The sequence below is a fragment of the Fragaria vesca genome, linkage group LG3, assembly GCF_000184155.1.
Source record: "Fragaria vesca subsp. vesca linkage group LG3, FraVesHawaii_1.0, whole genome shotgun sequence".
Classification (NCBI taxonomy): Eukaryota; Viridiplantae; Streptophyta; class Magnoliopsida; order Rosales; family Rosaceae; genus Fragaria; species Fragaria vesca.
In genome coordinates, this window is record NC_020493.1 from 26,752,152 (window position 1) to 26,765,735 (window position 13,584).

General features: G+C 38.1%; 2 protein-coding genes across 2 annotated transcripts; both read left to right on the forward strand.

Annotated features, from left to right (window-relative positions):
• Positions 1-1,183: 1,183 nt before the first annotated feature.
• On the forward strand, positions 1,184-4,475 carry LOC101308952. Its single transcript, XM_004296251.1, has 4 exons — positions 1,184-3,049; positions 3,358-3,594; positions 3,681-3,708; positions 3,808-4,475. Exons 1-4 carry the CDS (start codon positions 1,184-1,186, stop codon positions 4,473-4,475), a joined length of 2,799 nt encoding a protein of 932 aa, XP_004296299.1.
• A 281-nt stretch (positions 4,476-4,756) lies between these two features.
• LOC101310101 lies at positions 4,757-6,836 on the forward strand. Its single transcript, XM_004295119.1, has 4 exons — positions 4,757-4,891; positions 5,463-5,723; positions 6,191-6,500; positions 6,606-6,836. The coding sequence occupies exons 1-4, from the start codon at positions 4,805-4,807 to the stop codon at positions 6,722-6,724; spliced, it is 777 nt and encodes a 258-aa protein (XP_004295167.1). The 5' UTR covers positions 4,757-4,804; the 3' UTR covers positions 6,725-6,836.
• The last annotated feature ends 6,748 nt before the right edge of the window (positions 6,837-13,584 follow it).

Here is a 13,584-nt window from a genome sequence, read left to right on the forward strand (position 1 = left end):
GGGCGGCAGTTGAAACAGTTTGAAAACACCAGTAAGCCTGCAAATATAAACAAACACACGCTTTCATAGTTTGAAACAGTCTCGCTACTCCTTCTGTAAATCTGTATGATATGATAATGCACTTCATGGTCTCTCTCTTTTCATTTGTCAGCTTTCTTCTGTCACTCTCTTCCTCACTCATCCATTGCCTCCTTCCCTATTGTAGCCATTCTCCATCGTTTTCTAACTATTCGGGTATTGTTTTTTTATTTCATGTCTTCCAACTCCTATATAGACAAAGCCCAGTTCATTCTTCTTCCTTCCTTAGATACCTCTCCATCATATTCTTTGTTTTTCATCAAAATTCTTTGCATTCTTGTTTTGACTGCCGACCCGGATTGATTGCCCTCAAGGTGTTTAATCTAATGTCTCTGACATTTTTGCAACTGGGTTTTGCGTGAAGCTTCCAGAAGAGGACACAGTTTTGGTATAAGGAGGATCAAGGTGAGAAAACTGATGTCTTTGTGAGTATGTGTTATTGGTGATTGGAGTTACTCTCGTTTTTGGTTTATGAGATCAAGTTTTCTGCTTTGGCTCAATTGGGTATGAAATTTTAGTGCTTACAAAGTAGATTATAGCATTGATATAGATGTTCAATTTTGTGTTATATCTCTCTGGTTCTTAATTTTCATGTTCCATTTGTGGTTTCTTCTTCCAATCACATGTTCAATATGAGGGAAAGACTTATATAAGCTTTGCTTTTTGTTGTGGTGCATTTCTTACTATTGGATTTTGATCACACTCGATCAGCTTCGTACTGTGTTAACTTCTGCATGATTAAACAATCTGATCATATGCAACATGAATTTCAGCATTGAAAGAATAGAACATCTAGTCTATGAAATCTAAACTCTTGAGCTCCATTTCCCTTGCAAGCCACTTCTGCAAGGACAATTCAGAATTTCAGACCTTAGTGTTTGATCGAATCCTCCAACAATTTTCTAGTGATATCATAAGTGATATCTTGTTTTCAAGGTTAATTGGTAGAATGATTTGCAGTGCTTTTCATTTTCTTGTAGTTCAGTGCATGCTTTTGAGTCTAAATTAAGGATAAGGTGTAGTATAAAGTGTGTGATGTTTCTGTTGTTGTTGTTCATTTTCAAGGTTTCTTGTTACTGTAAAGAGGGTGTTGGTATCACCGCATATGGCATCGTCTCTGGAGGACCTTCTAGCAGAAGATGGGTTCAAAGGAAGAAAATTGTGGGCAAGGTCGAGGGCTTCATTGCGGACTGAAAGTATGCCTCAACACCGTAGTCCAGACCAACCGAAGAGACATTCGGTGTCAGGAGATAGAATTAGGACAGGAAGGACAAGGTCTGATGTAAATCGTAACGGTGCAAAAGAGGATGTGCTGACAGGTGATGATACTAGAGGTAGGAGGGGACTAAGAGATGATCTCCTTAGGAGAAATGAAGTAGATGGAGAATCAAAGAAAGAAGTTAGGGTCAGTAGACTAGGATCTACTAGCGGGTGGGAAGCTAGGAGTTTAAATAGCAATGTAACAGAAAGAGATCATGCTAGTGTATGGGAAGCTAGAAGTGTAAAGAGTAATTTATCGGATAGAGGTCATGCCAGTGTGTGGGAAGCTAGAAGTGTGAGGAGTAATTTTTCAGACAGAGTTCATGCCAGTGTATGGGAAGCTGGAAGTTCAAAGAGCAATGTAACTGAGGATCTGCCGAGAACTGAGATAGTTGAGGTTGAAGATGAAGAATACAAGGACATATATTCAAATGAGTTGTATAGGTCAGAGGGAAGGAATGGTAAATATTATAATGGGAGTATGGAAAAGGAAGGATTTGATGAGAGGTTAAGGAAGTTGACTGAGGCGGATAGGAGGCACAGCAACAGTTCAACTACTAATGTGTCTGGACGTGTGAGTTTTAGTGAGGTTAACAGGAAAAGCAGGAAACAACGTGCAAGCTCTCAAGACAGATTAAAGAGAGGTTCATCAATCAGCAAAACTTCTGAAGATAGCCGCAGGAAAAAGCGCGATAAAGTTTTGCTTCCTGATTCTAAACCTGCTCTTGATGAAATTGCTATCAAGGCCATGGTGTCCATATTAAGTGGATACATAAAGCGTTTTATCAAAGAGGAGGAGTTTCGGAGGGCACTTAGAGATAACTGCATGAGTTCTCTAAACTTTAATGATCAAGAAGAAGAGCATGCTGAGAGAAAAGTCATACTAAACCTGGAAGAAGCAATGGAAACAATAGCAATGGCTGCTGAGGACTCAGCAAATGAAAAAGGTCTAAGAAGAGCCTCTTTGCAGCTTAGTGTTATCACAGGTTTGACCTCTGATGATCTGAAGGACGGATTTACATCAGGGGTTTCTAATTGTAGGTTGTCAGCTTGTGCTCATCTCTACCTCAGTGTTGTGTATAAGATACTGAAGAAAGACAGGGTTTCGGCAAAGCATCTTCTGCAAGTTTTCTGTGACTCACCATTTACTGCAAGAACAATATTGTTGCCTGAACTGTGGGACTATCTATTTCTTCCACATCTTTCACATTTAAAGGTGTGGTATGATCAGGAAGCTGATTCTGTCGCAGATGCACAAAATGGGCCAAGGAAACTGGAGCTTTTAGGGAAGGTGTACAATGATATTTTGGACTCTGGGACTTACCAATTTGCACTTTACTACAAGGATTGGCTTACAGAAGGAATTGAATCTCCTTGCATTCCTTCCGTTCCTATCCCTTCAGTATCACTTCGGCAAGTTCAGCAGGGAAGTTCTCATGGTTATTCTTCGGAGATGGCTAGTCCAGCTGGTCCGCAATCAATGGTCAGCAGAAAACTGTATGATTCAGTGTTTGGCCGCGCAAGTAAAACCGAAGTATATGAAGTTAAAGATGATGGACAGATTGAAAGCTATGAAGATTGTATGAGAACTCCTGATGGTTCAGCTGTTGTTGTACAAGAAAGACCATACTCTGGTGAAGCAGCTCAATATGGGTACCGAGATATTGAAGAAGATCCCAGTAAGAGTGCACTAGAAAATGAATCCCTTGCTGTAAGTACTTTTTTTTTTCCTTCTTCTCTCTAAATTACTTTTTTTTTTCCAGAAAAGTTTTATTCTATGTTAGCAGTGTACCATATAAAAGCATCTTTTCTAGCATTGATCCCACATATACCATTAATAATTGAATATCTATTTTGCTGAATCCAACTCGAATCTTGGTGACTACCGACAACTGCTTATAAGACTCTGGTTATTACTTATTTGTGTGGTACATAAATATAAGACTATTGTAAAAAAGTTTCTTGATGGTCTGTCTCCACCAAACGTATTGGACCTCACGTTTTGTAGCGTTTTTGTAGGGAAATGAACTCTCTATGGAACCTGAGCAACAGTGGAGTTTTTCTAGAGATAGTGATCCGCCAGAAAGTGACCTCAATGACCAATTTGGTAACATTTCTAAAGAAAATACAGAAAGCACCAAGATGCCACATCAACCAGCTCCTGAAAAAATGGAGCTTACTCAGAAAGGGGTTACAAAATCGATCTCTACTGGCTCGAATTCTAGTCAAGCATCAATCACCAGTTCTATCATAAATGTACTGAATTCTCTCTAGATTCTTGAGCTTTGCACAATGTCATTGTCTAGTTTATGGTATTTAATCTTCTCTATCTCTAATTGCAGCCAGTCAAAGAAAAGTCTTCTTCTGAAGGTGAGTCCAAAGGAATATCTAAAGTAATATAATTTTTAATGAAATATCCCTACTGCACATATTGATGTGTTTCTCATATTCTACATTCTCTTGACACAGAGTTACTGGGAAATTATGTTGAAGAAGGAATTGATTTATCGAGTATTCCTCAGGACTTCCTTTGCCCTCTAAGTGGGGAGTTGTTTGAAGATCCAGTAACTTTAGAGACTGGTCAAACCTTTGAGCGGTCAGCCATCAGGGCATGGTTTGATGAGGGAAACAGAACATGTCCTGTGACAGGAAAAGCTTTGGAATCACCAGCAGTACCTCTTACAAACTTAATCTTAAAGCGTGTGATTCATAGTTGGAAGTCTGAACATTCTAGGCAACTCTTAGCTTATGCCTCTCATGTAGTGGGAACCTCAGGGAGAGTTGGATCCAAACACCATGACGAAACAATTATTTTTGTCCTAGAGCAGCTTCTCACATGTTTCAGCAAAAAGGAAAGAACAGCAAATGCCAGACACCTTATCTCTCTTGGATGCTTGCAGTTTCTTCTTCAAAGGTTTGAAATAGGAAAGGAGGAAGAGAAATCACGTGTAGCAGCACTGTTTTCCTGTTGTATGGAAGCAGATGCAGATTGTAGGAGTCTAATAGCAAGCAGCATCAACAAACACTGCCTCGTGGAGCTACTTCAGGGAAAAGAGGTCAACTTAAGAACAAATGCAGTGTTGTTGATGACAGAACTCATTTGTTTGAAGAGGTGGGATATACTGACTTTTGGGTAATAAAATGTAGAATGGTGATGGTGAACCAAGACATTTCCTCCTTATTTTCCATCCTTTCATCTTTGAAACATTAGAAAATTGGTTTCAGTGGAAACAACAGACCTGTTGCCTTTATTCTTCTTGAATTGAATGTGAAAGATCAAAGATATAAGAAAGTATCCAATAATGGAACTGCAAGGATTGGATTTACTGTAAAAAAAATTAATTTTCATTGTTATTTTGTTATTGAAGCAATTTCACCACTAAATTATGCTTTTATTTTTCGGTGCAGGAAGAAAGATGTTTCATTATTTCTCACTGGCTTGCATAATGAAGGGAGGGTGAATACAATGGCCATTTTGCTAGAGCTTCTCCAGAGTTCTTTACCCAACCAAAGACCCCTGGCTGCTGTGCTTTTGTTTTACCTAGATATTTTGGTATACAGAAATTTCCTAACAATTTTCATCCTTATTTTCTCCATTTATTTAGATAGTATGCCACATTATTACACTTTTTCTTTGCATAAGCAGTGCCACCTACAAACCCTGACCCGGTTAATATGATAGTACATTTTCCTGAAAATTTTAATCGCTAATATGATCAGTTGTATTGTTATGCTATATGATTCATAAGAATAGATGACATTCATACTTAATATTGCTGCAGATAACCAGTAACTGATTCTAGATATTAATAGAAATCCCTTGTTATATCTCTTTTGATTTATTTTCTGGAAATGTTCAGTTGAGCATTGAATAATGTCATATATAAGATCCATTTTAGTTATAGAATGGCAGAAATGTCATGTTACTTCAAATCAGATCAATAATTTTCCCATACTGGTTGGCAAAAGCTTTATCAGGAACTGACATCAAGTGTCCAACTCATTCATGATTTCATTACACAAATTCTAATGAAACCATACTGCATTTATTTCTGGTAATTCGAATCACAATGTATCTAACTCTTTTATGAAATGCATGTTACTAAGACAATCAAATGTTACAGGTATCAACTAAACCTCAAGAATACAGCATATATAGATCGGTAGCTGTAGATGCCATTGCAGAAAGTCTTGATTGCAGCTTAACTGATGTGAATGTCCGAGAGAATTGCTGCAAAGCACTTCGTATCTTGGGACTGCATTTCTCTATGTCTGGAAAATTGTTGTCAGAAAAGTGGATAACAAAGGAAGCAGAACCTAATGGTGAAGTGAATTCAGTTGAAAATGAAGAAGACGGTTCACTAGCTAGTGACACATATCCATTGGTACATTGGAATTCCCATATTCTCTATTTACTTTGTCAGCTTCAATAGAAATTGATACTTGCAGTGAATTCATATCTCTATCCATATCATTGTTCTAGGTTACAGGATAAAGGTCAAGTGTTAAATAGTTTTATTATTAGGGTATTCTTCATTTTTATAATCATGATTAGATTTTATCACGTGTATATTTGCCCCCTTCTTCTATTTGGTTATAAGAATGAGGCTGAAAGTCAGTTCAGTTCAGTTGGTTTTGTTAAGAACTTGTGTCTCTAATCTATTTTCTGCACATTTTCCTGATTGGAATATAATCACATATGCCTTCTCTATTGAATAACATATGCCTTCTCTAAAACTTGGAGGATTATATTTTTACCTTTTTCTGAAGTGATGAGAACCTTAAGTTTAATGTCTGTGACTTTACAAATTTGATTAGATTCTAATTACTTGTTTGATGCTGCTAAATACAGGACGATGAAGATAATTTGACTGAATATTGGTTGAGGTATTTGACAATCACACTGCTTGGATATGGCAAAAAATCAATTTTAGAAATCCTTTCGAAGTGTTTAGGGTCAGAACACTGGGATTTGGTTAGGATGTGCCTAATCACTGCAGAATGGTTGAGCCGAGCACTTTCTTCACTATCTGGTTCCGAGTTTCAGCTCTCAGCCTTTTCATCTCTCATTCCTCCACTGAAGGAAACCCTGAAGAACAGTGAGCACGTTGAGCACAAAATTCTTGCTTCAATGTCCCTGCTCAACTTCACTAAAATCTCTGGTAAGCCCCTTAATTTGATATGAACTTAATTTCTTAATTTCCTTAAAGCGATTACATTGTAATTAGGAAATTTAAGCATCTGAGTTCCCTTATCGACTGTTGCAGAGTGCAGGGTGCTTTTGATGGAAAGCACAGAAGATATATCAATTCCTCTACAAAACCTTGCTGAAGTAACATGGAGCGCAAAAGTGTTATATGCCATCATTTCTGGAGAAAATATTTAGACCGGAATGAAAGATATGCCGGCGTGAATATATAACGTTACAGCATACAAGGATCTACTTGAAGTAAAGAGAGAATTCTACTTGAAGTAAATAGAGAATGATCTCAGAAAAGAACAGACAAAGAAGCTTTCCGTATTTCCTGGATTTTTGAATAGAAGAAAGAACCAAAAGTGATTGTACTGGAAAGAACCATAACCTTTGGAGGCACTCTGCTTACTTAATTTCTTGAGTCTTGCTTTAGTCAGGCACTAGAACTTCCATGAGTTACATAGTGAACAATGTACGTCTTATAGTAACAAAAATTTGTAAATGATGTATAATCCTTGTAGAGATAAACTTTTCCTGGAGGTTTTAGGAAAATTCAATTTTAGACGGCTCGTGAACTTTATACTTTTTTACATTTTTGGAAAGTTCAAATTTAAAAGATCTAATTGGCATTTTGATAATATTGATTGAACAATTAATCATCGACCATGCAAATGGTGCTAATTCTGAAGGTGGGTTGATGCTAAGTTTGAAAGTCCAATATCTATCAAATTCCAGAAATCCATTCCCGGTGCAAAGTGCTGATCATCACCATTCTCTAGTCATCCCTGAATGATCCATAGACGGAGTCATGGAGTAGTTAAAATGTTTCAGAAGCTTGAGACTAGTGTTTCAGACTTTCAGTTACCTGGAGAAGAATGATACAAGTTTGGAATGGTTCTGATAGGATCATAGTATTAACATGCACATGGTTTTCCACATTGATCTGGCTTGGGAGGATCTGTATCCTACTTGTTCATGTACTGAGAAATAACAAGACAATCAGGCCAAGCATGAATCTCATGAACTCTGAAAGTGGAGAAATAGAAATGAAAATGACCACAGACAACTTGAAAATGAGTAAATGACCATAAACAAATTGATAAGAAAGGCTTCAGAAGCCTCCCAGGGCTCTTTCGTCATTCCCAGCCCCAATTCAATTCCAAAGAAGCAAACCTTTGGAGTTGAAGAGGATAGCCGCAGATAATGTACTTGACCCGACCCCACAGTTAACGGAGCTGTCGCCGGGATCACCATGGCGGCTTCCCAAAGTTGCGCATTATTACCCCCACGTCCGCTTTAATTATGAATAATATTCAGGCCGATTTTCAAGTATTTCCAACTGTTTTCTTAATCATTATATATACAATTTTAGGTCGAGATAGAAACATGAGATATCAATTTGATATTTTTACAACTTGATATACTAAAGTTTATAAAGAGCAAAAGTTTGTATATCATTCAGACGAATTTCTCTTCAATTTTATCTACAAACTTGTCACTTGAATTTGTTTTATGATTTTCATTATAGATGAGGTATGTTAATAACACACAAAAATGTGTTAATAACAGTAATCTTGTTTTATTTTGGGCTTATATAGTTATTGGGCTAGAATATGGGCCAAATTTGAGACCACACCGAAACCAAATCGGTTTAGGCTTTTTGATACTAATATATGTGGATCTGATTTGAATAATTGTCAACTCGTATAAAGTGGACTTGATTATGTTTGAGCCATAACCCGCACCTCACCGACCCGCGCTCACCCCTACTTTTTTATATATGGCTTAGAATCACTTGCTTCTCATACCTTAAAATTGTCCCTTATATGAGAAAATCTTATATAAGGAAACTGATATACACCAAAGAAGGAATGCTCACCTAAGGTACATTTTTAAGGAGTTGTGAGGGACAAATACTGAATTTGATGGCTGAAAACAAATAGACAATTTTAAGTTGTATTATTTCAGTTTTTTAATGTAATATATGTGGTTGAGATGCATTTGTCCCTCACAGTCTCTTAAAGCTGCCCCTTAGGTTAGCAATCATGTGTACACCAAAAATTTTGTTCATACAATTAAGGAAATTGGTTTTGCATAAACACAATTATGTTTAGGCACTAATTTTTTATATGCAGTGCATGTATGCCATGAATATGATTGCATGTTTTTGGTTATATATGAGATCACCAGATTGGATTGCCTGCATTCTACAGATGAAAATGCATAAGTTTACAATATGGTTTTGATCGAGCTATATATGCCAACTCAGGCTGGTGAAAAATAACCTAATTAAGCCATTAAAAAATAAAAAGTACCATATTTGATATTTGTATGTGCATGGCACCCGTCGTCAAGTTCCTGTAGCCAATTACCCTATATAAACATCATACTAGACATTGGGTAGAACACTACTCTCAAAACTGTCTCTAAGTTTATATCATTCAGCCTCCCATATATTCAGTTCAATAGCTCAAAGTGTCAATGTCTTTCCCAAAGAGAATTGGCAAGAAGAGTTCTGGGACTGATACCCCAGCAGAACCGAGCTCAAGAATGCATAGGCTTGATCTGCCCATGGGCAGTTCTCTGCTTAGAACTGCCCATATAAACTTTAGACCTGAAGTTACCAACATTAACTTCCGGCCTCCGGCCACCCAGGACAGCCTCGTCGTTCATCACTATGGACGCCCATACGTTCCTACCCTAGCACCCGCCAACAGCTGCCAAGGATGTTACGGTGCAAATAATTACAATAATTTTCTGCTGGGACATGGTACTAAAAATGTTAGTTGGCTTCAAAGTAATATTCCCCAACGAGGTTTCTCAAACTTTACCTCGGTGAGATTTCCACCACCTGCCCGTCCCAATAACAACCCGCTTCCTACTTACCCTTTTGCTTATCCAGGCAATGAAAACCCCAACGCCCTGCAAGGGTTCAATTATATAGCTCACCAGCAAAGCCTTTTGGGAAATGGCCCTTCCTTTAGGGGTCAATCCCTTCCTATAAACATTTACATGCCTACGGGTCCAGCGCCTACCTCAAATTCCATTATAATCATTCCAGATGATTCTCCCCCCAAAACCCTAATTGCTGCTCAGTCGAGTCCACTGAGAACCAACCGTTTGGTTCCTGGAGAAGAAGCTGACCGAGATCCATCTTCGAAGGACAAGGGGAAGAGCAAACATAGCGAAGAGGATGAGCATAAGTGTTATGCTTGCAATAAGTTGTTTGAAAGCGGTAAAGCACTGGGAGGCCACATGAGCGCGCATGAGAAGAAAAGGAAGCGTGAGCTGACAGAAGCTCGAAGGAGTTTCATGACATCTGCGAGTACTGCTGATGGAGCTGGCAGCTCGCGTTGGTGTGCAAATCGCACTGATGGAAGGGATGAACTCGATGCAGCTGATGATGAAGATGATCGAAGAAAATAAATCGAAGAAAATAGACTGATGTATATTTAGCTATATACGTCACACATCTTGTTCCCTAGCCCAGCTAGCTTTTGATTTCTTTTGTGTGTGTTGTACTTGTTCCCTTTTGATTAATTAGTAGTTTAGATTTTTGATTATTTGAGACCATGTGTGAACTTGTTATTCTCTTCTAAAACTTATGGTTGTGGTGTCTAATTTGAATTATATATGGATCTTTACGAGATTTGATCGAGCAATCTGCTAACAATTGACGTTAAACAGAACTTTAGAAGAGAATAACAAGTTCACACATGGTCTCAAATAATCAAAATTCTAAACTACTAATTAATCAAAAGGGTTGTATAACATGTTTGTATTGTCTTTCTCCACAGTATAAGAAATGGTTGGGATTTGCTTCTTCATGTTTTACAATTAAGATTAGGGGATCGGATGACTCAATGAAGGTGATTTTATCATTTGGCCGGCGACGATTACCAAACGAGCCACCGTAGACTATTACAACAACGTTTGTGTGGCATCGGTGAGGTATCAAGGCTAAAGGTCACACTTTCGTGTGTGGCTATTGCCCAAATTTGTGATAGTGGTACTTGTCCCACTTATATAATAGAAATCAGGACTAATAGTGTTGGCAAATTATTCATGCCCAATACACTAACCAGACCGAACCAAAATTGGTGTGGTTCTTGGTGACTCGGGAACATTTAGGTTAATCAACGCTGATTGTTTTTCCGTAATTGAGACAATTGTTTCGAGCATATATAAATAGCTCTTGTGTATACCATAAAGGTAGAATGCATTTATATATTCCAGTTTATGACCTAACACACTAACCATGCCAAATCAAACCGAAACTGGTGTGGTTCTTGATGACTCAGAAACATTCTAGTTAATCAGCGCCAATTGTTTTTCTGTAATTGAGACAATTGTTTCGAGCACATATAGATAGCTCTGGTGTATACCATAAAAGTAAAATACATTTATATATTCGGGTTCATGACCCAATATACTAACCATGCCAGACCGAACCGAAATTGGTGTGGTTCTTGATGACTCAGGAACATTCCGGTTAATCAACGCTTATTATTTCTTGGTAATTAAGACAATAATTGTTTCGAGCACATATAGATAGCTCTAACGTATACCATAAATGTAAAATGCATTTCTATATTCTAAAATAGGCTAAATGAGAGGGTCTGTATCGTAGATAGAGTCCATGGCCATGACCGACCACTACCACGTTATAAGCGACGCGTGTGTCGGACATTAAATTCTTTGGCCGCATTTATATACAATTATTTATAAATTTCATCATTAAATGGAAAAATATCTCTCGGACAGATGCACTCATTATTCTAAGATTAGTCAGATGTGTATACATACTGTATTTGGTATTTTTTTTTTGGTAATACAGATGTATGTATGTATGTATGTATGTATGCGGTTGCAGAGTGAGAAATACGAGTAACTTTTTTTTATGTTGTACGTGCTTTTTCCTACCATAAACGGGAAGAATCAAAACTTACATGCACTTGCTCGTAATGTAATTCTTTAAACATGCATGGATAGCGCAAATAGTTTAGACTTAGACTTACAGAAGACATTGGAGGATATGGTAAGTAAGGTTTAGTACAAAAAGATGGAGTCTCTTTAGTTTCATTACAACAACAATATCCTTGATTCTACGTAGAAAAAAAAAGGGGAAAATAATATTGTACTCTTGTATCAAAACCACTTCATTACATGCATAATTAAGCTTGCCATCATACATAAAGGAGAAAATTACATAATAATACATGACGAAATTTAAAACACAAAAACTCTACTTTCAATATTTTATGTACAAATTAGGACATAAGCCCAGACTCAAATTAATGGTATCAGATCTGATCTAGACTTTCATACGCAAAATGATTAAAATACCTATTTTTTCAAATAAATTTAAGCAAAATGACATGACAGTAGCAGTAACATCTTCCTACACGACAGTAGCACGTCTCATGTCGACACAGCAGTAACATGTCTCTTGTCGACAAACGTCTCATGTCGACACGGTAGTAGCACGTCTCATGTCGACACGGTAGTAGCACGTCTCATGTCGACACGGTAGTAGCACGTCTCATGTCGACACGGCAGTAGCATGTCTCAAGTCGACACGGCAGTAGCACGTCTCCGGTAGACATAGCAGTAAGTAGCACGTCTCATGTCGACACGGCAGTAGCACATCTCATGTCGACACGGCAGTAACATGTCTCATGTCGACATGGTAGTAGCACGTCTCCGGTCGACACGGCAGTAGCACGTCTCTCGTCGACACGACAGTAACACATCTCTCGTTGATACTGCAGTAGCACATCTCTTGTCGACACGGTAGTAACACGTCTCATGTCGACATGACAGTAACATGTCTCTCGTGAACATGGCAGTAGGGCGTCTCCGGTGGACACGGCAGTAGCACATCTCCGGTGGACACGGCAGTAGCACGTCTCTCGTCAACACGGTAATAGCACATCTGCGGTCGACACGGCAGTAACACGTCCATAGTGTAGAATATGTAGTGAATGGTAGTTTGGTAAAATATGTAGTGACAGATGATATGTGGACATTAGTTTATCCTAATTTGTTAATTTTTGTCTTTAAATGTATAAGATAATATGTAAAGGATGTATTTGTAAACTGAAATTTGATCAGTAACTAATATGTAGTTTACTATACATAAAACTCTTCGTGGTCCAAATAGACATTCGATTAATTATTTGTCGACTATTAATCAACTCTAGTATTCGTTAAGGTAACTAATTAATGCAAACATTAAGGTAACTAGTTATAATTTTACATGCCCGTAGAAAACCGTACTCTAACGTAATTAAACGGTAATAACGAAATAGCAGTCTGAATTTTTACGGTTTGTACCTCAATAATGCAAAACAAGTACGTACGTAAAACAGAAAACGTTAATAATTTTACGTAATACAATTAGTTGGATTGGATTAGATTTACATTTCTATACAGATGATGCATGGACCGGAGAAGCTTAAATAGAAACATATAATTGCTCATTTCCTTTTGATATTTCACAACTTTTCCGCTAATTTTATTGTACAGATATATAATTACATTCTTTAATTGTCTTGATATAATATTCCCTAAATTTTACACACACACACATATATATATATATATAGTCCATTTCAGATACGGACGTCCGCACCGTTTTAAAGTGCGGACGTCCCTCCATTCGCCACCGTACGGCGCCGGCGAGGGCGCGCCTCCACCCCAGCGGACTCCAGCAGCGTCCCCGACCACTTTCTGTCTTTGGCGAGTCCGCCGAATTCCAGTTTTCTGGCCAGATCACCCAAAACTTCAAACAAAGTCAATATGGCAGGAAAACTGGAATTCGGCGAACTCGCCGGGGATGGAAAGTGGTCAGGGAAGCTGTTGGAGTCTGCTGGGATGGAAACGCGCCCTCGCCGGTGTCGTATTGTGGCGTCAGGAGGGACGTCCGCAATTTAAGAGCCGTGCGGACGTCCGCACCTGATAATCCCCGTATAAATATATATATATATATATATATATACACACAGGTGGGATCCAAGGAGGACGTCCGCAAAATGAGTAAGAGCAAGTTC